Here is a 26,120-nt window from a genome sequence, read left to right on the forward strand (position 1 = left end):
ATAAATATCTATTTTTTAATAACTAATAAATAATTAATAAATAATTAATAAATAATTAATAAATAATTATTATATTATAAAGTAATAATTTTTCTTTTATTCAAAATAGAGCTAGTATTATATTTAAATAATAATTTAATTATTATCTATTATTAATAATAGTTATTAAGTTAAAAATAATTAATAACTATATAATAATTTAATACTAGTTTTAAAACTAATCATAACTGTTTTAAAACCTCAAAAAACCTTCACTAACCGTCGTTACTAAATGGCCTGGGCCACTACGTAAAATGCAGGCAGACTGGAAGTTGTTTGGGCTGAATGTCAGATGGACTAGATCAACGCTAACCAATTATGGATTAAACACCTGAGGCATGAACATGGATCACATAATATATTACTCAGCAGGTTTTAGAGCATATCGGTCAGTTACGTCATATAATTCTAAATAATGAGTTATCCCCGCTAACCCAATTCATCGATTTGTACGCTGTACGATATACGGTTATCCCCGACAGACCTCAAAATCCGTAGATTGTCAGGTATAAATGGCTCTCTCAGGATGTGTCAATTTGTTTTCTGTTGAGTGTCTTGAGCATATTTAGCATCATTGCAATTACCAATATGAAGTTGGACGCTGTCCGTGAATGCGTGGCTAGCCTCGTGCAGCGCCAGTCCCTGGTTGCCGTCTTCTTCGGCGGCACTTCAGGGATAGGCCATTATGCGTTGCGTGCTCTGGCGACAGCCGAAGCCAAACACAAGGGAAAGGGGTTCAGGGCATACCTCGTTGGTCGGAAACGGAGCAGGGGTGACGAGGTTATTGCCGAGTGTCGACAGATCTGTCCTGAGGGACGGATCACCTTCGTGCAGGTGGACGATCTGTCGCTGATTCGGGATGTGGATAAGGCATGTGCGGAGATCATTCGACTGGAGGAAGAGCAGGGGGGAAACGATGCCCGGATTGACTTTTTGATGGCTAGTCACGGTGGGCCGGTCTTTATGCCACGGAAAGGTAAGGTTCTTCTCTTCTTCTTCTTCTTCTTCTTCTTCTTCCTCGTTTTGTGATGTGTTTCAATATGCTGAGTACTTAGATACGGATGAAGGACTCGATAAAGCAATGTCGATGATGTACTATTCCCGCATGCGAGCCATCATCCAGCTCCGTCCGCTGCTTCTCCGCTCTTCGAAGCCGGCTACCGTGGTTTCAGTATACGCCGGGGGGTTCGAGGAAAAGATATACCCCGACAACCTCTCGCTGCGGTATCCAATGAAGTACGCCTACTTGCAGGCCCGCTCGCATATAGTCTACATGCACACGGCCTTCTTCGAGGCCCTCGCAGCGGAAAACAAGGGCAGACTCTCTCTGGTCCATGTGTTTCCTGGCCTTGTGATCGGCCCAGGATTCAACGACCCAGAGTACCCGGGTTGGATCCGGTTGATGATGAAATGGATCTTATTCCCTATCCTCGGGAGACTCGTGGCCGTCGAGCCGGCCGAGTGTGGCGATCGGATGCTTAGCCTGGCGTCGCCAAGATACGCGCCTCGATCTACCGACAAGCCAACGGTGAAGGACGGTGAGCTTGTCAGAGCCACGAACGGTGAGCTTGGAGGAGGATGCTATGCTCTCACGTCAAACGGAGAGGATAACTTCAAGCCGAAGATTTATGCTAAACTCGACAAGGAGAAATTGCGGCAGCAGATCGTCGCACATACCCTCAGAGCTTTTGAGGTGATTGCGGCCGGGGGTGTTTTCACTGAGTAACTCTGCTTTCTGTATTTATTTGGTAGTAATATTTGCATGAAGTATATTAGAAATATTTCCAGTCAGCGAGTTCTGTTTATTTACGTCTTTTATTTGTTAGAAAGTCGTCTTGAGGAGGGTGGTAGAATAAGGGAGCGATGAAGAATAAAAAAAGAAAGAAAAGCCCCGTTTCGAACGGGCGACGGTCCCTTCTTACACCCACACCGTGTGCTTCGTACCTCCAAATCAGGTCTGTAACGATTCTAAAAAAAACTGGTAGCTTCTCTTTGATTGAGCGTGTCATCCTTAGTGCAGGGGCCATGCTAATCTTCTCTGTATCGTTTCAAATTGACCAAATGCCCGAAGGCACTGGGTTACCTTTAAGCGGGATTATATGCATACCACACGGAAAGGGGGAGTTCATAGTTTAGGTACTTATACCCATGGAAAGACGGCCATGTTGACAAGTAAATCCTTCCCCGGTACTACAGAACAAACACCAAGCTAGGGTGTATTATCCGTACAAGTGTACCATGGTTTGCCAGTGCTAAGAGCTGAAGCTACCTGTAGATGCCAGCAGCGAAGAACAGCTCGAACGGGCACGGGCCATCCGCCACCACACATCCAACGGAATGATAGTAATTCCGTCTCCTCGGTGGCGGGTGGCCCGTGCCCGCTCGATGAATGCTGACTAAGCTACAGCATGCGAGGGGCTCCGAGTCTTCACATGTCGACGACGACATTACAACTCTTATTCAGGTATATATCGAGTCCTTTGATTCTCCAAATAGGCCTCAAATGCTGCTACAAATTCATTCGCTATCTAGAATCATCTATTCAGTCAATCTGACGAAACTGATCGTCACCCGGAAGACAACCCGCCAATCATGCCCACGATATAACTGATACAATAGGATGAAGGAATATCTAAAACCTGATCATTCGTATTGACCAAGTCTGCCCTTAATTCAGTACGAATCGATCTAGGCCACAGAGAAAAGCAGTCCTACAGGTTAGTATCAAAAGGCCGGAGAGCTTGCCACTGATGTCATCTCCTATATAAATACTGCCTGCTTTATTCGGTACTAGTATTCAATTAATCACGGCTTGGAGTCAATTTGATTTTCATCATGTCCACAAACAATATTCCAACCCTCCGGTCTGTCCGGTCTGTGCATCCTGCTCAGCGCTCAAACTCGTTCTCCAACCACACACAAGAACAAACACAAGGGCAAACACAAGCACAAGGACCGCCAAGCAATATGGTCAAGGCCGCGCTGACAGAGCTGCTCAATGAAGGCGACGTCCGGTCGGATGCGAGCCGGAGGACCTCCGTACAAAATCTGCTGATGAGGACGGAACACGACCTGAGGGAAGAACGGAGGGAGATGCACCGTATCCCCGAAGCTTGAGAGCCCGAGATGCCTTTTTGCGAATGTACAACTATTATTGGCGTGTACGAGAATAAGACTGCTATAATTAGGTGATCTCATCGTAAGACATGGCACGCCTGACCGGATTTACCTTATCTCCATTCTTATAGATATAAGCAGTCTTTCAGAGAGATCAACAGTTTAATTAGAAGAAAGAGATAAAAAAAAAAAAAAAAGAAAATCGATGAATTGAGAGCGAAGGGGATGGAGTCAAAAAAAGAAACCCGCCTGAGAATCGCCCGCCGGTTCATCGACCACTTCGCCAAACTCGAAATCGACATTCTCCACACCATCCTCGCAGACGAGTATCACCACCAGTTCGCCCCGGCGTCGCTCGATCCGCCCGGCCCCTTCGATAAACAAGGCCTGCTAGACCACCATATCGCCCTGCGCGAGGTGATGGTCGGCTTCCCCGTCACCGCCAAGGAATACATCGACAGCGAGAGCGAGTCGTGCGTCACCGTGTGGGCGACGAGCAGGGTGCAGTTCCGCGACGACGTCAAGGGGCCAGACGACAGCGAGGCCGACTGGGCGTACGAGGGCGAATACATCTTTCTCATCTCCTTTGACGCGACGGGGGAGCGGATCGTCCGCACGGTGGAGTTTCTCGATAGCAAGCAGACGGCGGATCGGCTTGTAGGATTGATGGAGAGAGCAAGAGAGAATACCGGGAGGTTGAGTTGATTCATACAACCTTGTATATTATTTGAAACTGGCTAGGTCTATTAAAGGTAGACTCTTTAATTAGAATAGCACCTCAAGCTAAGCACTCAACTTAAGCACTCAACTTCTACCTTGGTAGTAAGCCTATGATTGAATATTTTGCTGTCCCTATAAAATTGTATGGTCCCTTGAAAGTCACCCACATCACCCACATCTGGTCTGTAAGAAACACGAATCTTCCAATATTATGAACTCTCTCGGCTTCAACCTATTTTATTCTGAAAATAACTTCTCTACTTTCCACCTGTTAATTACATCTAGTAAAGTAGAACTGCTTTAATGGAGTGAGTGGTACTGAAAGCTCAAACTCTAGGATAACCTCACCAAAGTATCACCAGTAGTTATACTCTTAGCCTACCGCAATAATAGTGAACTACTAATAGTAATACTTCTCACTAATAATAGTTACTAACAAATAATAATCATAATAAGCTCAAGTGAAGGAAGGACTATCTTCCTCGGATGGACCTGTTGTTTTAGGAATAGCCTCAAATTGCTCTATCTTATCTGCTCTTATCAAGCCAACGAGAGCCGGGTCAAGAGGGGCATTTCTGCTTCTTATTTAACTCGGCCTCCCCCCTCCCCCTGCGCCTGGAGTCACCTTCTCTCCACTCACGCAACTACTCCGTACACTCGTACACTCCCCATCATCATGAGTCTCTTTGTCCCGCTCACGACGCCCAATGGCTACCAGTATGACCAGCCGCGGGGTTTGTTCATCAACAACGAATTCGTCCCCTCCTCGACTGGCCAGGTGATTGAAGCCGTCGATCCAGCGTAAGTTCTGTTTGATCTGGAATAAAATGAGCTAGAAAAGAAGAAGAAAGTAAGGCTCATTTGTCAGGACCGCTCTCCCGATTGCCACCGTCTATGCCGCGTCCGCCGACGATGTCGACAAGGCCGTCCAGGCGGCGTACAAGGCGCTAAGGGACCCCTCATGGAAACAACTGCCTGGCACTGAGCGAGGAGCCTTGATGGCACGTCTGGCAGATCTCATGGAGAGAGATCGTGCCCTGCTGGCTACCATTGATGCCTGGGACAACGGTATATTTACCCATTGAGCGACAATCTAAAAGAACTGATTGATTGATTTATTTTTTTTTTCTTTTCAAACCACAGGCAAACCATACCAGGTTGCTTATAATGATGACCTGGGGGAGGCTATTAGCACAGTTCGGTACTACAGCGGCTGGGCTGATAAGACATTCGGCCAGACGATCAGCACGACGCACACCAAGTTTGCATACACGTTGCGGCAACCGATCGGTGTCGTGGGACAGATCATCCCCTGGAACTACCCTCTTTCGATGGCTCTGTGGAAGCTGGGCCCTGCGCTGGCCTGTGGAAACACGGTGGTGATCAAAGCCGCAGAGCAAACCCCTCTCAGCATCCTGGTTCTGGCCAGGCTGATCAAGGAAGCCGGGTTCCCCGCCGGTGTGGTGAACGTGATCAACGGGTACGGGCGTGAAGCCGGGGCAGCCCTTGTGCAGCATAAGCTTGTCGACAAAGTGGCCTTTACGGGCTCCACAGGCACGGCGCGGGAGATCATGAAGATGGCGGCGGGGACATTGAAAAACATCACACTGGAGACGGGCGGCAAGTCGCCGCTGATCGTGTTCAAGGACAGCGATCTGGACCAGGCCGTGAAGTGGTCGCATTTCGGAATCATGTCCAACCAGGGCCAGATCTGCACGGCCACCTCGCGCATCTTCGTCCACCAGGACATCCTCGACACCTTCCTGCAGAAATTCAAGGAAACCCTCACGCAGACATCCAAGATCGGCCACCAGTGGGACGAGACCACCTACCAGGGTCCGCAGGTCACCCGTGCCCAGTACGACCGCATCCTCTCCTACATCGAGCTGGGTAAGCAGGAGGGCGCGACGGTGGTGGCCGGCGGCGGGGCCTTCGTCCCAGCCAGCAAGGAGCATGCAAACGGGTACTTCGTCCAGCCGACCGTTTTCACCAACGTCACGGACTCGATGCGCATCTACCGCGAAGAGATCTTCGGCCCTGTCGTCGTCATCCGCTCCTTCGCCACAGAGGAGGAAGTCATCCGCTACGCCAACGACTCGGAGTACGGTCTCGGCGCCGCCGTTTTCACCAAGGACATCGAGCGCGCTCACCGTGTCGCTGCTGAGATCGAAGCCGGCATGGTCTGGATCAACAGCAGTCAGGACTGTGATCCCCGGGTGCCCTTTGGTGGTGTCAAGCAGAGCGGCATCGGGCGCGAGCTCGGCGAAGCAGGTTTGGAGGCGTATACCCAGGTCAAGGCTGTGCATGTCAACCTGGGCAGCAGGTTATAATCTTGCTTTTCTATAAAAAGGGGAAATAAAATATATAGATGATTTCTTAAAATCGTTTCAATGGTACGATAGATCGACTGAGTACAAAATAAAGCTGAATAGATCGCTAGACCATCCGACCACTACTAAAGTGTCCAGACAATCAATTAGTAGCGCTTTATAAGGCCATCCATACATCCTGCGAAGAAGAGGCATTGTAAACAGTGCCATTGAAAGACCCCCCTTCCTTCTCATCATGTAGTCCTTGTAGTGATCAGTGTAGATGGCGTTGCATATGTATAGCTCCCCACCATCTTGAGCAATCAAGATGGCCCTAAGGCAGTCTGCAAGTTGTAGTTATACCCGACGAGTGTCTCGGTAGCCGAGGAATAGCCTGTCTTTCGCTTTTGGTTAATGGAGAGACTCTTGAGCGAGGCAAAGATCAGCTTCAACACAGTAAAACAGCCAAAAACCTACATTGATCCCATCTTGTGAACCCTGTATAGGAAGAAAAAAACAACCGATATTCCTGACTGACTGTGATATATGGTGACATAGGCCTTGTATCTGTAGTTGACCCCTCTGTTGGCTCGATGGTTATATCATAAGAAGTGAGGGGATATCAGACCATTCGGCCGCTGACAATTGTCAAGACAATTAGTAGGGCTTTATAAGGTCATTTATCCTGCAATAGTTTGATGTTATAAGGAAAGCATCCATGTCTTCAGTATATATTGAAGCTAATGGTTGAGATAGATTAGTTGCTGCCTAAGGTGTTGTATTCACAAAGAGGGATTCACTCATACAGCAGGCTACACCTGTGAATGTTAAGATGTCATTTTAAAGAAGTACTTGTTCATTGAATGGTCAGGGATTATATAAAGCCTTAATCGCTTGTCTGGTATTTAAGTGGAGGCCCGACAGCCATACAGGACCAGACTATAGGTACCAGGAGGTACCAGAAGGTACTTTATTTTAATCCTTGAATATGTTTTGCAGGATGTAACAATTCAGCTGTATTAAACCATTTCACAGCTGTTACCCACAGCCGAGGATCTGCCGGCACGTGGCGCTCTCCAGGGATTTTCCCTGTCCATGCCGTCTCCCCGACCGACAGAATACTCACAGCTTGCATTGCATGGCCTCTGCACCTTCAACCATGGAATCAGATCGGGTGTTTGACTCATCCAAATGAATCGTATCTCGTAGCGAAAAAGTTTATCTTGACTTCCATCCGCTGTGTGAGACGCTAACAGTTTGACCGGCAGTCAGATAGTGCTCTCTCTCTCTCGCTCTCTCTGAACGCCAGTATCCTCTGCAATAGTAGCAGCCGGCCAGTTGGCCTGTGTCAGAAATGCGTGAAGAGAGGCATGGAATGCGTTGGGGCTAGGAGGTGCTGGAGGTGCTGGAGGTGCCGGTCAAGGGACGCCGAGGAGACGTACAAGAATTCCGAGTCAAAGGGCGATCTTTGGATGAGTAGCTAGCTGATTATGTTAATCTTTGCTCAAAAGCAAATATAATTGGTTCAGGGGGGAAGGAACACTCGACTTGGGGGACAGAACTAACTCGAGAACTCTGCAATCAAGTCGCCCATCAAACCGCTAGTCAGCTAGGTGGAATGCGCATCAGTCTCAGGCCTTGCTAACAACACTACACCTCTCCCAGCCTTCGTAACTAGGCCAAGGGCACTGCTCCACTGCTTCAGCCGGGGAAAGCCTTCATGGGGCGCCAAGCCGTGTGCCCTGTCGATCCGAGATTTAACAAAATCTAGGGGGCCACTAGACCGCTGAGCCACTCAAAATGTCCAGACATTAATTAGAGCCTATTCCTGTAACACGGGATTAAAGTCCACGACACTTGGAGACACTTATTGGCATAAACTTTCAATTTCAGCTACCAAAAAAATTCATTGAGGAAGTAAACGGGACTAGAATTATTACAGTCATGGTATTCAAGTAGACCAATGAAAATAAAAAGAAATCACAGTAAATAAGACGTAAAACATTGATTTTTTTTGTACCAGGACTTTTCCAAGCAAGTCGAGAAGGAACCAAGACACGAGGAATCAAGGACATACAGCGGACTGGCTTTCAAAACTGCACCGGTCACAAAAGAGCTCCTGGCAGAGCCCTACCCTCTGGCGGACTTCCGCCGCGGGTGGCCGATCGATCGGGTGAAAGCAGAGCATGGCAGCAGTGACCATAAAAATGATTGGGGATATTGGACCGGTATTTTCCAAGGCAACATGCATGTATAGAATAGCCTGGACCTTTTCGAGTACGGCCATCTGTGTCGGCATGCTGTAAGTGTCCATCTCGTCCACTATCGGTTTCAGTGGTGGTAAGAAGGCCGCAAGGATATCCAGGTATATAAGGCCGGCGGAAAACACGTCGGCTTTCCCGTTTCGAGGCTCCTCATCTTGGGCGATACCAAAAAAACCCGTCACAACTAGTTGCCCATTATGGATGAGCAGATTCTCGGGCTTTATGTCTTTATGTCTGGCGAAGATTTCACGGGTGTGTAAAAAGTCCAAGGAGCTGGCGAGACAGCCAAAAATTCGTCGGAGGATAGCGGTTTGATCGGGGCTAGTGCTGAAGGCCGCCAAGAGGTCTCTGAGATTCCCCTGGTTGGCAAAGGGATATAATACTAGGTCATGAGTGCCGTCCGCTTCAAGCCAGTACTGTGCGAAGATCTTAACCATGTGATGGTTTGAGGAAACCTTTCTGATAATCTCGATCTCATTTTCGATCCAACGCCTGAACTCGGCCATCGGGACTCTGCTCCTTTTTTTGATCTGTTTCTGGACAAACTTCTCACCCGAGGTGGGATGGACCACACTGTATACCGTGGCAAACGATCCCTTGCTGATATACCTCCTCTCAAGCCACTGTATTTCCTCCTGCCTATCGAATACTCGATCGTCGTTTTCGTAGAGGACGGTCGGGTTGATTGCCGCGGCGTTGAATCCCACGGGTTGCTGGAGGGCGTTTGCCATAGAGTCTCGTTCGGCCATGGAGTGTCCGTACGGAGAAGAATGGAGGACTGGTAAGAGATGGAAAATGAGAGTGATGAGCGGCAAGAGGAAGATCTGAGACAGTGAGAATAGAGAAGCGCTATGATGTTGTTCTGTGCTGCTCTGAGAGGAGAGTGAGAGAAAACAGACGGACTGAGTCAACCAATTTATACTGCAGTTGCCTCAAAGTTGCCTCAACGACCACACGAGCATCATGAGCCAGCTTCGCGGTATCTACCCTCTTCATTTTCTGTTAGTTTCAGTCATTCTGTGGCGGAACTAGACTTCTCGTGGAACAGGCTGCAGATGTGGGCTGGGTTGGCGTTAGACGAGCGACGGACGAAAGTCACAGACATGTCTCCTGTACAATACGGAGGGATTGGTATGGTATCCTTGTCTGAACTCTAATGCATGTAAAGTAAGTTAGCTATGGATGGATTCGAATGGGGAGACTTGCTGGCCAGAATCACATTACAGTGGAGACAGTCTGCTTTACCAAGCACTAGCAGAATGATTGAGTTGCTAGGAACATCCTGGATCATATTCGTATCTTAGAGAAAGTAGATAGATAGATAGGTAGGTGGGTAGGTACCTGGTGGTAGGTCTGGTAAGATAGGGAGGTGTCTAGAGGTTGGGTGTGGCCTTACTAGAACCGACTGACTCACAGCAAGGTTCGCTCTTTCCTTAATCCTATGAGTACAGGAGGAAGGACCGATCAGTGTCCGCAATGAAAATTCTTCCTGCTGAAACAACTAGTTTCTATGAACCTTCGTCAACCAGGTTGTCGGGTCAGAGCGAAGATTACAGAGCCATACCTACTAGGTACCTACTAGAGGTATTCTATTAAGCCTTTAACTCTGTCATTACTGGTCAATCGAGTGAGGCGTCCCTGGGTGTTTCTGATGGTCGATTGGGCGGCCCGTACCGTGCAATCGACGTTTTTTGTTTGGAATATCCCTCGAATCTTCCGGCTTTGCACCTCTAGGGGTAAGGATACAGCGATGTCTTTCTTATGGGAACCGATCCATCCTATCTACCATAGTCGAGCTCTCGATGTGAGCTCTCGTTGCCACCATCCAGGTATGCCACCGTGATCCATTATTTATCCATCACCTAAGCTAATCAGTAGCTCGGGGGTACCCAGTTATCAAGTGACGTAGTCGTACATAAGATCAACACCAGAAAACATGAGAAATATGAGGAATAGGCCGAACAGATGATTAGATCAGCAGGGAGTCTTTTCCCCGAGCAACACAGATTAGATGACTGAAGGAGTCGACCTAGTAATTGATGGTATGTATGCCATACCACTGACTCATGTCCCTGTCGCTCATTACTTGAATAATAATAAGCATACACCAGTCGGCCCTCGCAAGGTGCGTATCTTCGGCGCGCTATACGAGAACCAGCGCGCTTGTAACAAAGTCGGTGAAGAGAGAAAGGGGGCTGAGACAAGTCTGAGACGTCATCTCAAAGAGAATCGAGAGAAACAATAGGCATGTCAACTAACTAGATGAGTAGTCAGATGATAACAGTATGTAGTACATCGGTATAGACGGAGATTACCCAAGACCATGCAATCAGATTAATTACCACGAACGTGTGGCGGGCGTGGTGGATCTACTCCGCGGAATATGAAGTCCGATGTAAATTGCACAACATATCCTTAGGTAGCTATCTAGCTATACAGGCACTCATCTGCCTAGAGAGTATTTCCCAACAGACAGGGGTCCTCCCTCAACAAATCTATAAAAGGGGTTATCATAGCAAGACAGCCAAGGTCATGTCTTCTCTGCGAGGGTGTTCTCAATCTCAGACAGATAAATCATAGTCCAGGTTTGTCCCCAGACTCCCGAAATCTCTGATTAGCTCGCGCTACTAATAAAAAAAAAAGAGATCGCCCCAGTGTATCCCTCGGCACGTACTCGTACTAGCTGAAGTACGGAGTCGAGAGTAATAGTATGTACTCCGGAGTTGTAGTGTCGAGTCAAGATTCCAAATACTAGTAAAAAACAGCCTACTGAACGCCACCTTCTGTTGGCGCGCCGCTGGGGGGTGCAAAACGCCCGACGGCCCCGGGAGGTTCCAGGTTCTGTACGACTTTTGCCTACTAACTATAGAGTACGGAGTAGTTAGTGGGTGCGCCTACGGAGTAGGCAGATAGCCACCTGGTTAGCGTAACAAACCTACCAGGGATAACTACGCTAGACCCCAAATGAGGGACAAGACAGGGGACTGTGAGTGGTCCTCCAGACTTCTAATCCCTGTTCCTGATAGCCCACATATGATAGAATTGAGTAAAGCCCACTTACAGAGCGGCTAAGGAAGAGATCGACAGCGTTCATCTGGAGTACACGGGGACTGGGGGGGTTTTCGTACACGTCACACAGCCGCTACAACCTCTGTCAGATCGGCTTTCCCCCGTTGAAAACTCAGAAGAGGCGTATCTGATCCAGGCCTAGAAGGCTAGGCAACCAGGCGAGAGAATCGTGCCTCCTGTATGATCTGTTATGGCGTGCTGGTTCCGAGTTTATACCTGTCAAATGGTTCCTAACCGGTGAACATTGGCCGTGGAGATAGAGAGTGCTCCATAGAAGAGGGAGAGGCAAATAAAAGAAATTAACAATAAATAATAGGTACACTAATAAACAAAACAACAGAGGAAAAGTAAAACAATTAATTGTAATATTGCTGGTTCGATGACTTGCCTCTATCAACATGAGAGCCTCACTATCCTATACCCTACTCCGTACTACTCCGTACTTACTCCGCAGGCAAGACAAGCCGAGATCCCTCCATGCTTCACTCTACTACCGCAGAGACTCGGCTCCGAGTGTTCGGCACAGTGAGTCCGGAGTGCCTATGGTTAGGCACTCTGTACTCGTGCTCCGTACGGAGTACTACTCTGTACGTACTGAATGATCTGCACCTAGTCTTAGCGGATCAGGTGTGGGCCCAACGGCCACGAGAAGAAGAGGGCAATAAAGATATTACAAAATAAAAGAAATCAAAAAATAAAATAAAATAAAAAACCTAAATGAAGATAAAAAAAAAAAAAAGGAAAAGGGGCTCCAGCTGATGAGGCTGGCTGGGAAGTATGCGCAGACTACGGAACTCGGACAGTCACGACACGACATGAGATGGCTTCGAGGTCACTTTTTTTGAGGTCACCTTTTGCAGCAAGAGGCTGAGATTTCCCATGCAGGGGGATGTACGGTGTGCTACCCTAACCAATCAAATAATGCCAGGTGCCCAGCTAAGTAATTAAAGTCCCACTGTATCCTTGCAATCATGGGTGAGTACCTGGTAATGGAAGATAACCGTCACCACTGAACTCTCCATTAGGGAAACCTTCTGTCAGGGCGACGTGGCCCTGGGATGAGAGCTCGGCGGATGATGATGGTGGATGATGATACTATTATCTAGGACGCGCAGGCGAGAGAGAAAAGGCAAGAGTTAGATGGTGCTGGGCCTAACCAGGCAGCCACCTCTTAACACCTTCTAGTACGGCTTACCTGAGGCAGGCAGAAATCAATGACCAGCCACTCCATCACTTTACCTGTCTGTACTCTTGTGCAATCCCTGTCAGGTGATGGAGCCCTGTCACCTGAGACTCGGTTAACCGAGATGACTGATCACCAGCCAAAAAGCCTCCGACAGAATTTTCTGCACCGTCTTCCCTCTACTCTATCTGCCCTTCCCATGTGCTAATTGATCAGCATCGTCTCCCACCTAGGCTTGTGGCTAACCATTCCCTGTTACCAGCCACACGAGAAGTACGATGCAAGTTCTCTCATGGTGAGTCTGTGGCGAGTGTCCTGCTATGATTGATCTGAATTGAAAGGGAACCAAAAGATCTATTTAGGTATACTATAGCCTCCCATCACCGTGTACACCGGTACATCCGTACATCGCCTTCCTCCCCTCCCTTACCGCATATAAACTGATCGGCGTGAAGGCCGCAATGAAGAAGGCCAGGATATCCAGGGTGGAATTGATGCCGTAGCTGTCAATCCAGAGGGTGTAGGGTAAAGTTCCGAAAGGAAAAACTACTCGTGTCACTGCTGCTGTACCCCTTGAGCATCATTGTCTGAATGGACCTTTCCAGCAATCTTTTACTGATATATAGTATGAATGAATGTAGCCCAGACTAAGAAACACTGTTGGGAAGCAGAAATCTTTGTACGTTGATCCGATATGAGTGCCGAATTGCGTTGCTGCCTGGCTGGCTATGAGTCACCTGGCCGCGACAGAACTCTTGCTTGCTGCTTCGCATCACCTACGTAGGAAGATAGCTACGTTTATCATCCAGCTCTTCTTCCTCTTAGCTGACTGACAAGATCTCTATCATAAACTAGAAAGAAGGTTCCTTTCATTCCGTGTCATCTCTCAAGGCTACTGACGCTTCTCTTAGTCCCCTTCGACGCCTAGAGGACCCCTTCGCTTCAGAGAGGCTCCTCCTCGTACATGAATGCACAAACCCATCGCGACATGAGCAACCTTCCATGTTTTGAGATAATTAGGTCCCCGTTACCTCCCCATACTGTCTACGTGATTCGTACCCAGATACCCCTGGAAGGGTCGGATACTATAGTGGAACTTTGACTCTGCAGTGATGTTGAAGGGAAGGTTGTTAGAATTACCTGGTGTGGCGTTATTTTTGAGATTTCGGGTCAGAATACAAACAACCACAGCCTGTTGTATAATGGCCCCGATGGAACCTTCAACCGACTCCCGCCCTGCCTCTACACCGTTCTTTCATAGCTATGAGAAAATACCACTCTGGTTACTTTACCAGGCCTAGAATGTACGAGTCACTGGACCATAGGTAGTACTGCCATGTGGTTCTGGAGCTCCCTTTAGCAGTGCTCGAGTTGAGTGGATATCTTTAGATGATGGGTCAGAAGAGGAAAATGCTAGAGCAGACCTTTCAAGTCGCCTCATTCCTTCAGTGATGCAAACCTCTCTCTGGACAGTTCATCAGTCATCATTAAAACCGCCTAGAACAAAAGCTTTCTCATCTAATATGGCCTCTACAGCTTGGCCATTCAAGTGTGAGATTTATTGAAACAGGAAAATGTAATATAGACCTCCGAATGCTTTATCAGGAGACAACTTCTCAACAGCGAATATTCTCGCGATGGGCAACATAATACCGCTCGAGAACTCCAACTTGCTACCTCCTCCGCTTATCCCTAGACAAGGACAGACGCAGGGATAAAACACAGAGACGTGTTGACTGACTCTAGGTCTTCGGGTTTGCGAGAACATACCAGTTTTTGTGGCTCACCACGAGCCCCTCATCCTATAATTTTGTCTTTCGAGTCGGCTCAACTCGATGGAAGGCAGTGGATGGGGGTCACCAGCGACGGGCTCGCACTTCTACGCAGTGCTGGTGACTAGTAGCCTCTTGGCGAAGTCAAGACGAGCCCATATGCCGACTCTCTGGGGAGCGGGGGTTGAGAGATGTAGTAAGGTAGTTTACCGGTTCCTATAGCTGTCTTGGTTATAGAGAATATTGACAATACATGCAGTCTCTTTGCTCTAGGTGGAAATTTAGAATCTCTATCCTTTCAGAATACTAGATAACAGTTACTCTATTATTGACAAAATAAGACCATGATTGGACACATTGAAAATATTGGGCAGGTGTTCTCTTCTTTGATTCCCAGAATACCCAAGTATACAATTCTATAGCCAGTTCGGTTCTATGTATTCCTTTAGAACCCATGACCTTCTATAGCACCACTTCTATTTGACGGCATCTCCTTTCTTATACGAGACTGTCTATACCAATGTTCATCTGCCGGCCAGCCTTTCTCCCCCAGCGGACGAGTGACATCCACAACGACCACCTCCGGAGAACTAGACGTATCAAGTAAGCTGTCGAGCAAGGTATCGATCAGAGCCTCTACAGGGGTCTCGAGGGGTCTGTCGAATAGGGTCTCGAGGGGAGGCTCGAATACAATTCGAAAGACTGTCTGGCAGGACAGACACTCGTATCCTCCTTTTTCTTTCGCCTGCTTAGATCCGATAAAGGACAATAGATTGATATGTGGACAGGCGAATATCGGGGAGCCAAGGGTAAGAAGACTCTTAGAATAGGCAGGGAACTCCACCCGATATCGAGACTGGAGGAGGACTGTGGTGGTTCTTTTCTTCTCGAGAAAGAGTGATGTATGGAGGTGTGCTTGAACGTTCTCGCTGCTGGTTATATAGCATTCGTGAGCTAGATACTTGTCTCCAGTCGAACTAACCTTGAAGGACCAGTTGTTGGAGGAATCAAGCTTGTCGATATCTTTTTCTTCGTTTGAGAAACGGATCAGATTCGTTCGATCACGGAATGTCAATGAGAGACAGGGACATATATCCAGTATCCCGGCGTTAGACATGCAGAGGCGAGAAGAGGATGGAATTCGCCGTGAAACCCAGTTGAACTCCCTTCGTGGATGGAGTTTCAGACATGCACTGCAAGACGCCCAACGAGTGTCTTCCAGTCGAGCGAGGAGTTCACTCTTTTCGTATTTGTATTTGTTCTCTTCCAACACCGAGTGGAGCAGGCAGAGGAACAGTTTGCAGCTGAGAGCAAGACAGACTTGGTCAGTGGGACGGAGCAGCTCGAAGATCTCCCGAAAGAGACATTCTGGTATATTTAAAAGATGACTCGATTGATGAGCACCCATTTGAAATAACATGAGCAATAGAAATCAGCAGTAGATCAGTTTGATTTGGAGTGCAGTGATTGTGAAAGTGTGAATCTGCTCTCCACTTGACTCTGTATCAGGTAGGAACTAGGCAGACCCGTGTGACTTTGGTTCCATAAAAGGACTAATAGTTAGTAATTGTAAACATTCTTTAGAATGCCTAGATATTCCATGCCCAGCCAGTCAGTCATACTGATCAGGTGTGTAGATACGAATATGTCACCTTCAGCCATACAGATCCTGACCTGCTGAACCTAACAAGCCACCATCCCACAACGCTCAACTACGATCCCGCACCATGGCGGCCAAGGCCTGGCAACTAGGTCTCTGGCGATGGTGAGGTGGAATGACGTTTGATCGACGTAAAAGGGAAACGCTGTTGAAGGGGGGGGGGGTTAAGTCTGGTTAGGCTTGGCGCCGCCTCAAGGGCATCACTACCACATTTTCTACGCCTGCACTCTGAACAGTGAACACATATCAGACATCGCCATTCTCTTCCGCTTCAGGCTTTCCTGAACCAAGATATGCAGGTCAGTTTTTTCTTGTCTTGGTTGACTCAGGACTCGGGTATTTCCTTCGCGTCCCCATCTTTTCCTCTCCTCAGTGCAGCCTCTTGTATCATGCTAACGATACTATTGATTTTTGATTACTATTCCCCGAACTATGACAGCTAATTACTCTGCTGCGGAGAATAAATTCTCACCGTGGGATAATTCTGTGTACACGTACGATCTCATCAATAAACCCCTCAGAAGTTCTTAAAGTATAATCTTTACCTATAAGCTTAGCCTCTGGTGTTATGATATAATTAACCTTGTCTCTTGGACTATATTTCACCTACTCTAGGAGGCATCTTTACTACTAACAATCAGTAGCGACTATATCCCTTTACTCTTGAACTATCACCCAACTACTCGGGATATTTGTCGATGAATTGTATATTTTATCTATAGATGGATATATCTAGATGTAGCGCATCTCTGATGCTCGAGTTCATCCCTAGTGACGATTATGGTAACACAGTGTTCAGGCTCTTAGAGTTTGAATATTACCCCTCGAATTGCTCGTAATCTAGACCTTAATAAAAGGCCACATTGCTTTCGCCTCCTCGACAGATCTTTCACCGGCCACCTTTTCAATATACAGAGCCATAAGCTCCTCGTTCTGCCTTCGCTTCTCATCAATATCCAACTGTGGCGCAATCCACCCTTCTGCGTCAGTATCAAGGCACTCTTCCGCCAGTTCTCTCACTTCCTGCCATGCCTGGTATTCAGCAAACTGGCGTTCATGGGCGTCGATCTCTGCCTGGTTGAATGAAAAGGGACATTCCCCACGGAACCCAAGCGTCGTCCAATTTTCAGATATCTCCATCAGACACGCACGAAGGGGAAGGACGCCCACCTCCGAAACTTGTCCACATCGAATGAACAGTTCTCGGAAGACACGGGGCACGTTCATCGCATTGTGAGCTGTCCTATCTTCAAGGTAGGTTGAAACCTCATACGCCTTTGCCAGTTTCACCTGAGACCATTCACGCAAAGCGATTTCTTTGCCTTCTTCGTCGAGTTGGTCGAAATCTGCAGGGAGACTTGGCTGGAAGATCCCCATTTTATAATCGTAATTCCGTGGAGGTCTCAGGAACACAGGCCACTGGGCCTGGAGAAATGCAGGAAGCACACATGTTGACTGAAAATCGATCAGGGAAACGATTCTTGAACACTCGTCTGGGGCGACGTAAATGTTCCCCATGTGAAGATCCGTGTGCCACAAAGTAGGGCGACAGGCATCCCCTTGAAGTGTTTTATTTGAATCCAAAAGTTTCATGAGCTCCACTGTGACTTCCAACAGCTGGGTTTGTTCCTGTACACTTCCTTTGTAATAGCCGAACTGACTGTGTGGGCTGTCTCTGGATATTCGAAGTAATTCTCGCTGCGCAATGGACATACCAAAACTTGAAAGTGAATCCCCTGGATAAATCAGTATGAAAAGGATCACAAAAAGCATCACAAGGGCATCAAAATATGTAGGAAGCGTACACGGTCCTCGATTTAGTTTCATAGACATATCCGAATAGAACTCCCGATCGCAAGAAGGTCCGATGCAAAAACTCTGGGATGGATTGATATCCCCGTCGAGGGGCCTATTGAGCCCGCTCATTTCCGCCCGAAGATACAATCCTCCATACGCAGGAAATCGAATTGCTGCCAACTGGGCCTCCAGCTTGGTTAGATTCTTGATCAACTGCAGTTTCTCGAACTCTGACATAGCGCCCCATTGTTGACATAAAGGAACCCCAGCAGCTTTCTCCATGAAGATATACTCGGCCCCAACCGGGTTAGAATTATCCGATGACCAGGAGAATACACGAGGCACAGGAATAGACGTGTGTTTGTTGACTAGATTATGCTATCAGTAAATAGGTATTTGAGCAGGAGTTGATCACATACTGTATTCTAAAACTCCCACTTCACCAGCTGTTGTGAATGAAGGAGGACCAGCGATACGGCAAGGAATCTTGGCTATTATTTCTTTTCCATTTGCCTTTTTCATCAAAAATGCCTTACGGAACCCGCCTTCCATTTTCTCAACACTCGTAACCTGACTGGAATCGCCTTGAGCAGTTGCAGCAGTAGTACAAAGCGCGTCTAGGTCAAACCGGACATATCGTCGGCGGAGCTGATGCTCCTCATCGACGAGGAAATGGCCATTGGTGTAAGTGAAAAGATCCCCACGGACGATCTGTCTGCCTATCTACAACCTTAGGGGATGTCTCTAATATGAGCTTCTTTCTTACCTCGGCAAGTTGTCAAAGGTGTTGTTCTCTGACCAGTACATGACGCTGAGACCTTTCTGATGAGTGAGAGCATTTGTATAGCGTGACATGGGTTTGTAGAAAGGAGGATGGAGAAATATCATCAGAACTCACTCCTTGACTTCTTACGGGCCGACATTGTACCGAATGATTCACTAGCAGAAGGATCTACAGCCTACATTCAAGTATGGAGTATATCTAGGATCAAATCCTTTGAAGCTATTTATAGTGCTAGCAATACCACTGAATCCTGATATGAAGCCATTACTAGTTGATAGTTACTAGCTGATTCATTCCTACTCATTTAAATACTAACTATCCCTGTTCAATAAAAGATGGAATAATTACTAATGCAGTGCTATCTGAATGGTCGGGAATATGAGGGGTAATCAATCATATATATTAAGTGCCATTCCTGTAGAGATGGAGTCACCAAGTGTGGGCTCACTAGAAATAAAGCACTAACAAAATGCCGACTACAATTCTGCTTCTCCTCCTCCTCCCTCTCGTTTATAAATTCCTTCTCTCCCCCCTTCTCCCCCCCAGAAATATCCCAGGCCCCTTCTGGGCCCGGTTCAGTCGACTCTGGTACCTGAATCTTGTACGCCAGGGCCATTTCGAAACAGCAAACATCCGTCTCCACGAGCAATACGGTCCTGTGGTCCGCCTGGCTCCGAACCTCTATAGTCTGGGCGACATCAAAGATATCCGCAATGTCTACAGTACCAGCTCCAAATATCCCAAGTCCGCCTGGTACGAGGCGTGGTCGGATCCCGCGAAACCGTCTTTATTCAGCGAACGAGACCCCAAGAAACACGCCGACATCCGCAAGAAATTCACCAGTCTGTATACCATGAGCTCGCTGATCAAGTACGAAGAGCTGGTCGACTCGGCGGCGGATCTGTTCCTGCTACGACTATCCGAGTTTGCTGCCCGGGGGGAGACAATCGATCTGGCATATTGGTTCCAGTGTTATGCCATTGACGTGATTGGGAATATCACCTTTGGACAACGATTTGGTATTTCTTCTTATTGTCTATACTTTATATTTCCCATACTAAGATTGATAGGCTTCCTTGATAAAGGAGAGGATATCGCAGGCACGCTATCGATGGTCCCCAAAGTCTTTTCCTACGGCAGTTTCGTCGGTATCTATGCAGAATGGCATTCCATCATCTATAACACTATGATCCGATTCCGTTCCTCGGCCGCCAGTGGACGAGAATTTATTTTGCAGTTTGTCCAGGATAATATCGACAGACATCGAGATACCCTGATCATCACGAAAGACAATAACAAAACCACTCAATCCTTCGTCAGTAGGGCGATTAATGCGCAAAAGACCGATCCATCTTTCACAGACGCCCATGTCTTCATGATGAGCCAGTTGAATGTCCTCGCCGGCACAGACACCACGGCCATCAGCCTCTCGGCCATTCTATATCTCCTACTGCAGTTTCCTGAAACGCTGGGGAAACTCCGCGATGAAATCCAAACTAGTAAATGCAGCGAGAGAATCACCTTCCAAGAAAGCCAGGCCATGCCGTATCTCCAAGCCGTTATCAAAGAAGCTCTCCGTGTCCACAGCGCTGTCGGGGTGCCCCTTTGGCGAGTCGTTCCCGTCGGGGGAGCTCAGATCAATGGCCGTTTCTTTCCACCAGGTTCGCAGGTCGGTGTAAATCCGTGGGTGGTTCACTATAACAAGGATGTGTTTCCGGATCCTGCGTCGTTTCGACCTGAACGTTGGATCGATGCGGACGAGGCAAATCTGAAGATCATGAATGAGATGTTCTTGCCGGTAACTTTCCTTAGATCTGGAATTTATAGATCGTTTTCATCTATACTGATTGGATTATATAGTTTGGTCTAGGCTCGCGAACGTGTATCGGCAAACATATCTCTATTCTAGAAATGTCCAAACTCATCCCTCGCTTGGTGAGAGACTTTGATTTTTCCCCACAGGGCGAATGGAAGACGTTGAATATGTCGTTTGTTAAGCCGGAGGATTGGAGAGTCGCCATTGAGAAAAGGCAGTGAATCCTGTAGAGGGTAATTCTCTGCCATATAGTCCAGACACTAGGCAACGACTCGATAGCGAGGCACCTAGTATATTCACATGATTCCTATATTCAATCTATGTTGATGCCTATCAATTTTATAGTAGCTCTTACATCAATTCCTATATTAATTCTTGCGTCAATCCCTTGGCTGATTCCTCGATTGATTCTTTAAAAAATACCTGCGTTGGATCCTTTGGAATCATAGAATCCAGAAGAGTATAATACTCCATAAGATACCTTAATTCTGAATTTCTAGGTTATATGGCAGAGAATCACTCTCTCAAGAAGGCCACAGAAACGACGTCAACTCAGGGATGTCGTCGAATCACTTCCACAACTCTCATCCTCGAAAAAGAACTCCTCAACTACGATTTATTGTTTCATCATGTCTCCCATCAATTCAACGAATGTGATTTCTGAAGGGAGAAAATGGGCCCAGCAAGGGTCCTAGGATATTTTGGCGAGGGCGCCCTCGCCCTAATCATTCTGCTTTTTGTTGCGGTTTCCTGGTCCTGGTGGCTACGGTGGTTAAAGAAAAGATATAGAGAGACAAGAAAGTTGGATGAAAACATGGTAGATGCTAATGATCGTTCATGGATATCCAACATCCGCGAAGCTGGCCGAATACCCTGCGGCCGCCGACATCCAGGCGTGCCGACGCGTCCTCTGGGCCATAACCTTGAACGGTAAATCGGGCATCCTTCCAACTATAACTCTAGCTAAGATCTATCATGGGCAGGGGTCCAAAGGCTTCTTCAACATCTAAGGGACGTGGTCACTTGGAAAAGTGGCGGGACTGTCCAATCCGCTGGACAGCCCCAGGGAATTCAGAACTAGAACACGTCTGGTGGTCGGACGAGAGACCTAGAACTGGGGTCGCTTAGTTTTTTATTCTTTCTTTTCTTTCCCCTTTAAAAGAACTATGGTAGCCAGGGGGACTGACTGATGTAAACATGACAAGTGCAGATGGCTACCTGGATAGATAGTGATGGTGTATGATAGAATCCCTTCATCTTCAATACCTGAGTCAACAAGGCGACTTTCTTACAAGAGCTACGAGGAGACCGCTGGCGGAAGGAACTCAAGAGGACACGCGATGTACGGCATTTTGTAGAGCCTTTGCTCTCAGACATATTCACTGGAAGAGAAAAAGTCAACATCGTGCAAGGGATGTCATCTAAGCAGTGTGAGGATGAGCAAGTTTTATAGCTAGAAGATTGGCTATAATTAGCAGGCTCTTTTCATTTACTACACAAATTATGGGGGAGGCACTACGACACACAATATAGAAGTAATACAACTATCCAATGGTACCAAAACATGATGAAGGCAGACATCCATGGTCGCTGGATCGCCCAGAGGGAGATTTATCTCAAAGAAGAGATGCAAGCCTTTCAAAAGTCTGCCACTCTCTCTCCCTCCTCCTCTCCAGATGGCCAGAGAATATCAGCTCAGCTCGATTCCTACAGCGCACAACTCAGAGATCTCAATGAGAATTTGCCACTGCACAACGGGTTGTCCCTATTGTATTCGCATGAGAGGCCTCCAGGACAAGGCGACACCGACGGACCTCGAGGACTTTCCGTTTGACATTACTGTTGCAAAGAAATCGGATTACAGCATCCGAATGGTGCATGCATACCTTTGGGGGTTAGAGATAGCTTGATGAATCACGGACGGTGGGTGATTCCTGCTATTGATTCAATATAGATTAGCAATGGTCAGTCCGATGCGTAGGTAGCTATCTCAATAACATAGAAATCACTTACTTCATGGCCAGTCTGCTCAAAGAGAATTCGCCTTGCGTATCTCTAGACCGAACAACTTGGGGTATCAACGTAAAACTTGGTCGGGTTGGAGAGTTGAGAGATTTTCATTTTCAGTCGCAGGCAGCAAACGGTCCTTCCCTTTTGAGAACAACACTGCAGCCTCAGGCAAAGACCGTACACGTGACGTTAATCCTCACATTCCCTTCTCTTTTCTCTCTGCTCTCCTCTTCTCTACTCTCGTCCCGTCTTTCTTCCCCATCTATCTCATCTCTATTCATTGACCATAGTCTTCCTCAACATCCCTTTGATTGATTACCCAAGATGCTTCTCCTACTGACACTGCCTCACGGTATGTGCTCGTTTTGAATCCAACTTGAGGGTCTTCTCTTCTTCCTCGTTTCAGAACTTCCGTTGTGGTGTTTTGTAAGACTGCTGGGTAAAGATAAGTTTGGAAAACAAGCCTGTCTAGTACTTAACTAGAAGGGCTTGAATCCGATCGTTCTTTAGTCATCACGATCCTCCAAGTCGCTCGCGTTCGTTATCATGATTTGCCGGAACATTGAGCTTTGCTTCATGAAAACCGAGGGCGACCAGATAGAATTCTACAAAGTGAGATGAGTAGATGAAATTGCAGTTTCATGGCCGATTATCTGCCCTCTCTTTCTCATCTTCTAGGGCCTGGCTATGGACCGCCCTGGAATGTTCAACCCTTGCCGCGATTGAGATCCTTCTAACCAAATGGGCTAGGGATGGCGCCGTTGAGGCCGTGGGGGATTTCCATACAGCAGAGTAAAGTTTTCAAGAGGAACAGGGATGCGTCAGTGCTCACCACATAACTGTGGTATGTCATGGATTCAAGGATTAATTAAAGCTCAGCTCTTGCTGAAATCTCATGAAGGGCTTGTTGATGTAATATAAGATAAATTCAGCGTCTTCAAGACTATGGTGTCCAGTTTGCTAGCTCCTTACTCCTTCTTATTACACAGCTCCAACTATTATGCACATATTCCGCAGACATTACTATACATCAAGTACTGCCTGCTGCAAATAATTTCATTACCGCCTGACAATATAATGCATGGTACGGAGAATGATACCCCATGATATATGCAATCTTCAGCAAAATAGATCTATACTCTCCACTCTGTGGAACATTAACTCCAGAGTCATCTACAGGAGTTTAAACATGAAGATCAGTGGATGTTCTCTACTGCTCCATTTCAATGCAGTGTCACTTAGTCAGTCAATAATCTGAGACCAGCCAGCCACTTGAGTATAGCGGTGAGACCAATGCACTCTATGAAGAGTATAGACTACTGTATACGGTTTAACAGTGCTGATCTATCAGTAAAGGATCAGGTTGACAGATCTATACAGTACTCTCCAGTCTAGATAGAGTATAGCATATAGGTCCTGTGAAACTACAGAGCTTCTTCAAGTAAGGCTACCAGAGCTGTGCTACTCCAAGTACTGCATATCAGTTACAGATAAATAGTGAGGTAGAATATGAAAATATACTTCCCCAGGATCCCACTACATCTCTAACTGTTCAATTCCAAGGTTCAACATGCGCGGCTCCTGGTTAAAGCTTTTTCAGCTCTGTGTTCTTGTCCTCCTCTTGACTCAAGTTGTAACCAGCGAAGCCAAATGTTCTGCAACCAGTCGATGCAAATGTCGCAAGAAATGTGGCAGGACATTCAAACCCCGGGCTCCTCCAATTCCCACTGATTGTAACCCTACATGTAAGAATCAACTTGTTATATATATGTATGTATATTGTTCTAATACTCTCTATACAGGCCCTACAGCGCATGGAATAGAGCAAAACTGCAATGGAAGGAGATACAAGCTGTTCTGTGGGTTGCGTGAGTTGAACCTTAGTGATTCTTATAGCATTGAAAAAAATTACAATTAACATATTCTAGATGTCGCCACCCCAGCCCTGGATCCAGCCAGACATCCAGTTCCAGTTGCTGACCAGGAAGAATGTTTCCTGCTTTGCACCAATGAACCGGCTTGCGGCGCGTTTGACTACAATACAGGCCAGTGCTGGTTGAAGACCCATGGTACTGAACCGCCGCCGAAGCCGATGGGAACAGGAGACAACAGCGTGATCTTCTTATAGGATATAGATTGATGCTTGAATTACAAGATATCACGTTGATAGAGTATAAAGCAACACTTCAGAAAGATGAGGTGTTGATCCACGAGAGAGTTGCAGGGACGGTCACAGAGCCGTTGATAGGAAGCCCAAGTGCTAGTTCAGACAAATTAGATTCGACTAGACGAGTAAGAAATGAAAAAGGAAAGATCTTACCTCCACTGGTGGTCAAGTAGAGAATCTCCGCGTCACTCTCAAGACGACCAAACTTCCCCGCCGAAACACCTGCAAGGAGAGTCGAGATGTTGCTGCCGGCAATGACCTCCGCGTGGCCAGCTCGCGGATAGAGCACACTCAGCTCGTCCATCTGGTTCTGCGCGATAAACGCCACGCCGTCCGACTTGAAGATGAAATCGTCCGCCTTGGGCACGTTGCTGACCACCGTCTCGGCGGGTCCAAGGGGCCCAACAACCGCGTCGTCGTGAGAATCAGACAGCAGGATCCTGTTCAGTGTCCCCGCCGCCGTGTTGGTCCAGTACAGGTATCCATCATGCAGCTTGATCCCGTTGACCCCCAAGTTGGTCGACGGATCGACAATCGAGTCGAACTTCATGCTCGTCTCGTTGACTGCGACAGTGTATGCGCCCGTGGTGGTATCGACGGCGTAGACCCAGCCGTTATACGCGTCCGCGACGAGAATGACCGTCTCGTTGAACGTGGTCATCCCGTTCAGAAAATCCGAGCTCGTCACCTCCACCAACTTCGTCACGGTCGCGTTCGAAGTAACAGTCACGCCGCTACTCGCTTGGTCGTCCTCGATGGCAAACGTTCTCATATCGATCTCCCAGATCGTGTTCACCCCCGAGGTCAACACAAACGAGTCGTTGACAAACCCCGACGCGACCACGTAGAACACATCCGCCCTCGTCTCCGAGATCCCCAGGCACCCCATGTAGTTGTTTGCATCCCATGCCGCGACGGTGATCGGCTCGCGGGCGCCCGTCGGGTCCAGCTGCAGCACTTCAGGCGTGTCGAGGCGCGACACCAGGATCTGCCCGTTGGCCCGTACGGCCAGGTTCTCGGCCCAGCTGTCCTCCCCAAAGCTGTACAGCACATTGACTTGGACGGCAGGGGTGGTGGTGGCAGTAACTGCAGTGAAAAGCAGCGACAACGCCGTCAGCGTTAGGGTCGGGGTGAGAAGACGAGACATGACGGTGCTTTGTTGGACGGACGTTTGAGGGGAGAAGGCGGGAGAGAAGCCAAGGGGGGGAATAAATACGCTGATCTTTCTAGAAGTCAATTAGTTCAGTGGGGAAAGCAGATGGTTATAATGGCTTGTCATATACCTTATTCTCTTGGCTGTTTCAGTGGTGAGTCTTACTTCATCTAGGATTAAGCATTATATAAATCTGTATATTCATAGAGATCTAATATACCCTAGAATGCTTGTAGCCATTATTCAGTCTAATATCAGTC

At 47.5% G+C, this 26,120-nt stretch overlaps 10 protein-coding genes across 10 annotated transcripts; 5 read left to right on the forward strand and 5 right to left on the reverse strand.

The window, feature by feature from the left end:
• The first annotated feature begins 505 nt into the window (after nt 1-505).
• On the forward strand, nt 506-1,830 carry ASPZODRAFT_128945 (hypothetical protein). The gene is made up of 2 exons (XM_022722157.1): nt 506-1,015; nt 1,095-1,830. Exons 1-2 carry the CDS (start codon nt 628-630, stop codon nt 1,763-1,765), a joined length of 1,059 nt encoding a protein of 352 aa, XP_022584839.1. The 5' UTR covers nt 506-627; the 3' UTR covers nt 1,766-1,830.
• On the reverse strand, nt 1,818-2,097 carry ASPZODRAFT_128947 (hypothetical protein; the record flags this gene model as incomplete). Its single annotated transcript, XM_022722158.1, has 1 exon — nt 1,818-2,097. A coding segment is annotated over exon 1 (221 nt), but the record flags the coding sequence as incomplete, so codon positions are not given.
• Nucleotides 2,098-2,610: 513 nt separating this feature from the next.
• ASPZODRAFT_128948 (hypothetical protein) lies at nt 2,611-3,326 on the forward strand. Its single transcript, XM_022722159.1, has one exon. It carries the CDS (start codon nt 2,875-2,877, stop codon nt 3,154-3,156), a length of 282 nt encoding a protein of 93 aa, XP_022584841.1. The 5' UTR covers nt 2,611-2,874; the 3' UTR covers nt 3,157-3,326.
• On the forward strand, nt 3,324-3,967 carry ASPZODRAFT_128949 (hypothetical protein). Its single transcript, XM_022722161.1, has one exon. It carries the CDS (start codon nt 3,382-3,384, stop codon nt 3,859-3,861), a length of 480 nt encoding a protein of 159 aa, XP_022584842.1. The 5' UTR covers nt 3,324-3,381; the 3' UTR covers nt 3,862-3,967.
• A 544-nt stretch (nt 3,968-4,511) lies between these two features.
• Nucleotides 4,512-6,228, forward strand: ASPZODRAFT_128950 (hypothetical protein). The gene is made up of 3 exons (XM_022722162.1): nt 4,512-4,677; nt 4,745-4,944; nt 5,020-6,228. Exons 1-3 carry the CDS (start codon nt 4,553-4,555, stop codon nt 6,204-6,206), a joined length of 1,512 nt encoding a protein of 503 aa, XP_022584843.1. The 5' UTR covers nt 4,512-4,552; the 3' UTR covers nt 6,207-6,228.
• A 1,305-nt stretch (nt 6,229-7,533) lies between these two features.
• ASPZODRAFT_22987 (hypothetical protein) lies at nt 7,534-9,198 on the reverse strand (the record flags this gene model as incomplete). Its single annotated transcript, XM_022727913.1, has 2 exons — nt 7,534-7,665; nt 8,263-9,198. 2 exons carry the CDS (start codon nt 9,196-9,198, stop codon nt 7,534-7,536), a joined length of 1,068 nt encoding a protein of 355 aa, XP_022584844.1.
• Nucleotides 9,199-14,918: 5,720 nt separating this feature from the next.
• On the reverse strand, nt 14,919-15,590 carry ASPZODRAFT_139637 (hypothetical protein; the record flags this gene model as incomplete). Its single annotated transcript, XM_022724573.1, has 1 exon — nt 14,919-15,590. The coding sequence occupies one exon, from the start codon at nt 15,588-15,590 to the stop codon at nt 14,919-14,921; it is 672 nt and encodes a 223-aa protein (XP_022584845.1).
• Nucleotides 15,591-16,882: 1,292 nt separating this feature from the next.
• Nucleotides 16,883-18,651, reverse strand: ASPZODRAFT_110635 (hypothetical protein). The gene is made up of 3 exons (XM_022721003.1): nt 18,350-18,651; nt 17,939-18,298; nt 16,883-17,869 (listed from the first exon to the last, which is right to left on the reverse strand). The coding sequence occupies exons 1-3, from the start codon at nt 18,480-18,482 to the stop codon at nt 16,974-16,976; spliced, it is 1,389 nt and encodes a 462-aa protein (XP_022584846.1). The 5' UTR covers nt 18,483-18,651; the 3' UTR covers nt 16,883-16,973.
• A 532-nt stretch (nt 18,652-19,183) lies between these two features.
• Nucleotides 19,184-20,751, forward strand: ASPZODRAFT_57998 (hypothetical protein; the record flags this gene model as incomplete). The annotated part of the gene is made up of 3 exons (XM_022728732.1): nt 19,184-19,733; nt 19,785-20,512; nt 20,575-20,751. 3 exons carry the CDS (start codon nt 19,184-19,186, stop codon nt 20,749-20,751), a joined length of 1,455 nt encoding a protein of 484 aa, XP_022584847.1.
• Nucleotides 20,752-24,726: 3,975 nt separating this feature from the next.
• Nucleotides 24,727-25,854, reverse strand: ASPZODRAFT_58952 (hypothetical protein; the record flags this gene model as incomplete). Its single annotated transcript, XM_022728811.1, has 2 exons — nt 24,727-24,800; nt 24,861-25,854. 2 exons carry the CDS (start codon nt 25,852-25,854, stop codon nt 24,727-24,729), a joined length of 1,068 nt encoding a protein of 355 aa, XP_022584848.1.
• Between the last annotated feature and the right edge of the window lie 266 nt (nt 25,855-26,120).

This window comes from Penicilliopsis zonata, assembly GCF_001890105.1.
Source record: "Penicilliopsis zonata CBS 506.65 unplaced genomic scaffold ASPZOscaffold_2, whole genome shotgun sequence".
NCBI lineage: Eukaryota > Fungi > Ascomycota > Eurotiomycetes > Eurotiales > Aspergillaceae > Penicilliopsis > Penicilliopsis zonata.

What these genes read in the sequence shown, in the direction of transcription:
- ASPZODRAFT_128950 (XM_022722162.1), top strand. Translation starts at nt 4,553, where the DNA reads ATGAGTCTCTTTGTCCCGCTCACGACGCCCAATGGCTACCAGTATGAC. An exon ending in ATTGAAGCCGTCGATCCAGC is followed by an intron (nt 4,678 to 4,744) that starts GTAAGTTCTGTT and finishes CTCATTTGTCAG; the next exon opens with GACCGCTCTCCCGATTGCCA. An exon ending in CATTGATGCCTGGGACAACG is followed by an intron (nt 4,945 to 5,019) that starts GTATATTTACCC and finishes TTCAAACCACAG; the next exon opens with GCAAACCATACCAGGTTGCT.
- ASPZODRAFT_110635 (XM_022721003.1), bottom strand. Translation starts at nt 18,482, where the DNA reads ATGGAAGGCGGGTTCCGTAAGGCATTTTTGATGAAAAAGGCAAATGGA. An exon ending in AGTGGGAGTTTTAGAATACA is followed by an intron (nt 18,299 to 18,349) that starts GTATGTGATCAA and finishes AGCATAATCTAG; the next exon opens with TCAACAAACACACGTCTATT. An exon ending in GAAACTAAATCGAGGACCGT is followed by an intron (nt 17,870 to 17,938) that starts GTACGCTTCCTA and finishes TGATTTATCCAG; the next exon opens with GGGATTCACTTTCAAGTTTT.
- ASPZODRAFT_128945 (XM_022722157.1), top strand. Translation starts at nt 628, where the DNA reads ATGAAGTTGGACGCTGTCCGTGAATGCGTGGCTAGCCTCGTGCAGCGC. An exon ending in GGTCTTTATGCCACGGAAAG is followed by an intron (nt 1,016 to 1,094) that starts GTAAGGTTCTTC and finishes CTGAGTACTTAG; the next exon opens with ATACGGATGAAGGACTCGAT.
- ASPZODRAFT_128948 (XM_022722159.1), top strand. Translation starts at nt 2,875, where the DNA reads ATGTCCACAAACAATATTCCAACCCTCCGGTCTGTCCGGTCTGTGCAT.
- ASPZODRAFT_128949 (XM_022722161.1), top strand. Translation starts at nt 3,382, where the DNA reads ATGGAGTCAAAAAAAGAAACCCGCCTGAGAATCGCCCGCCGGTTCATC.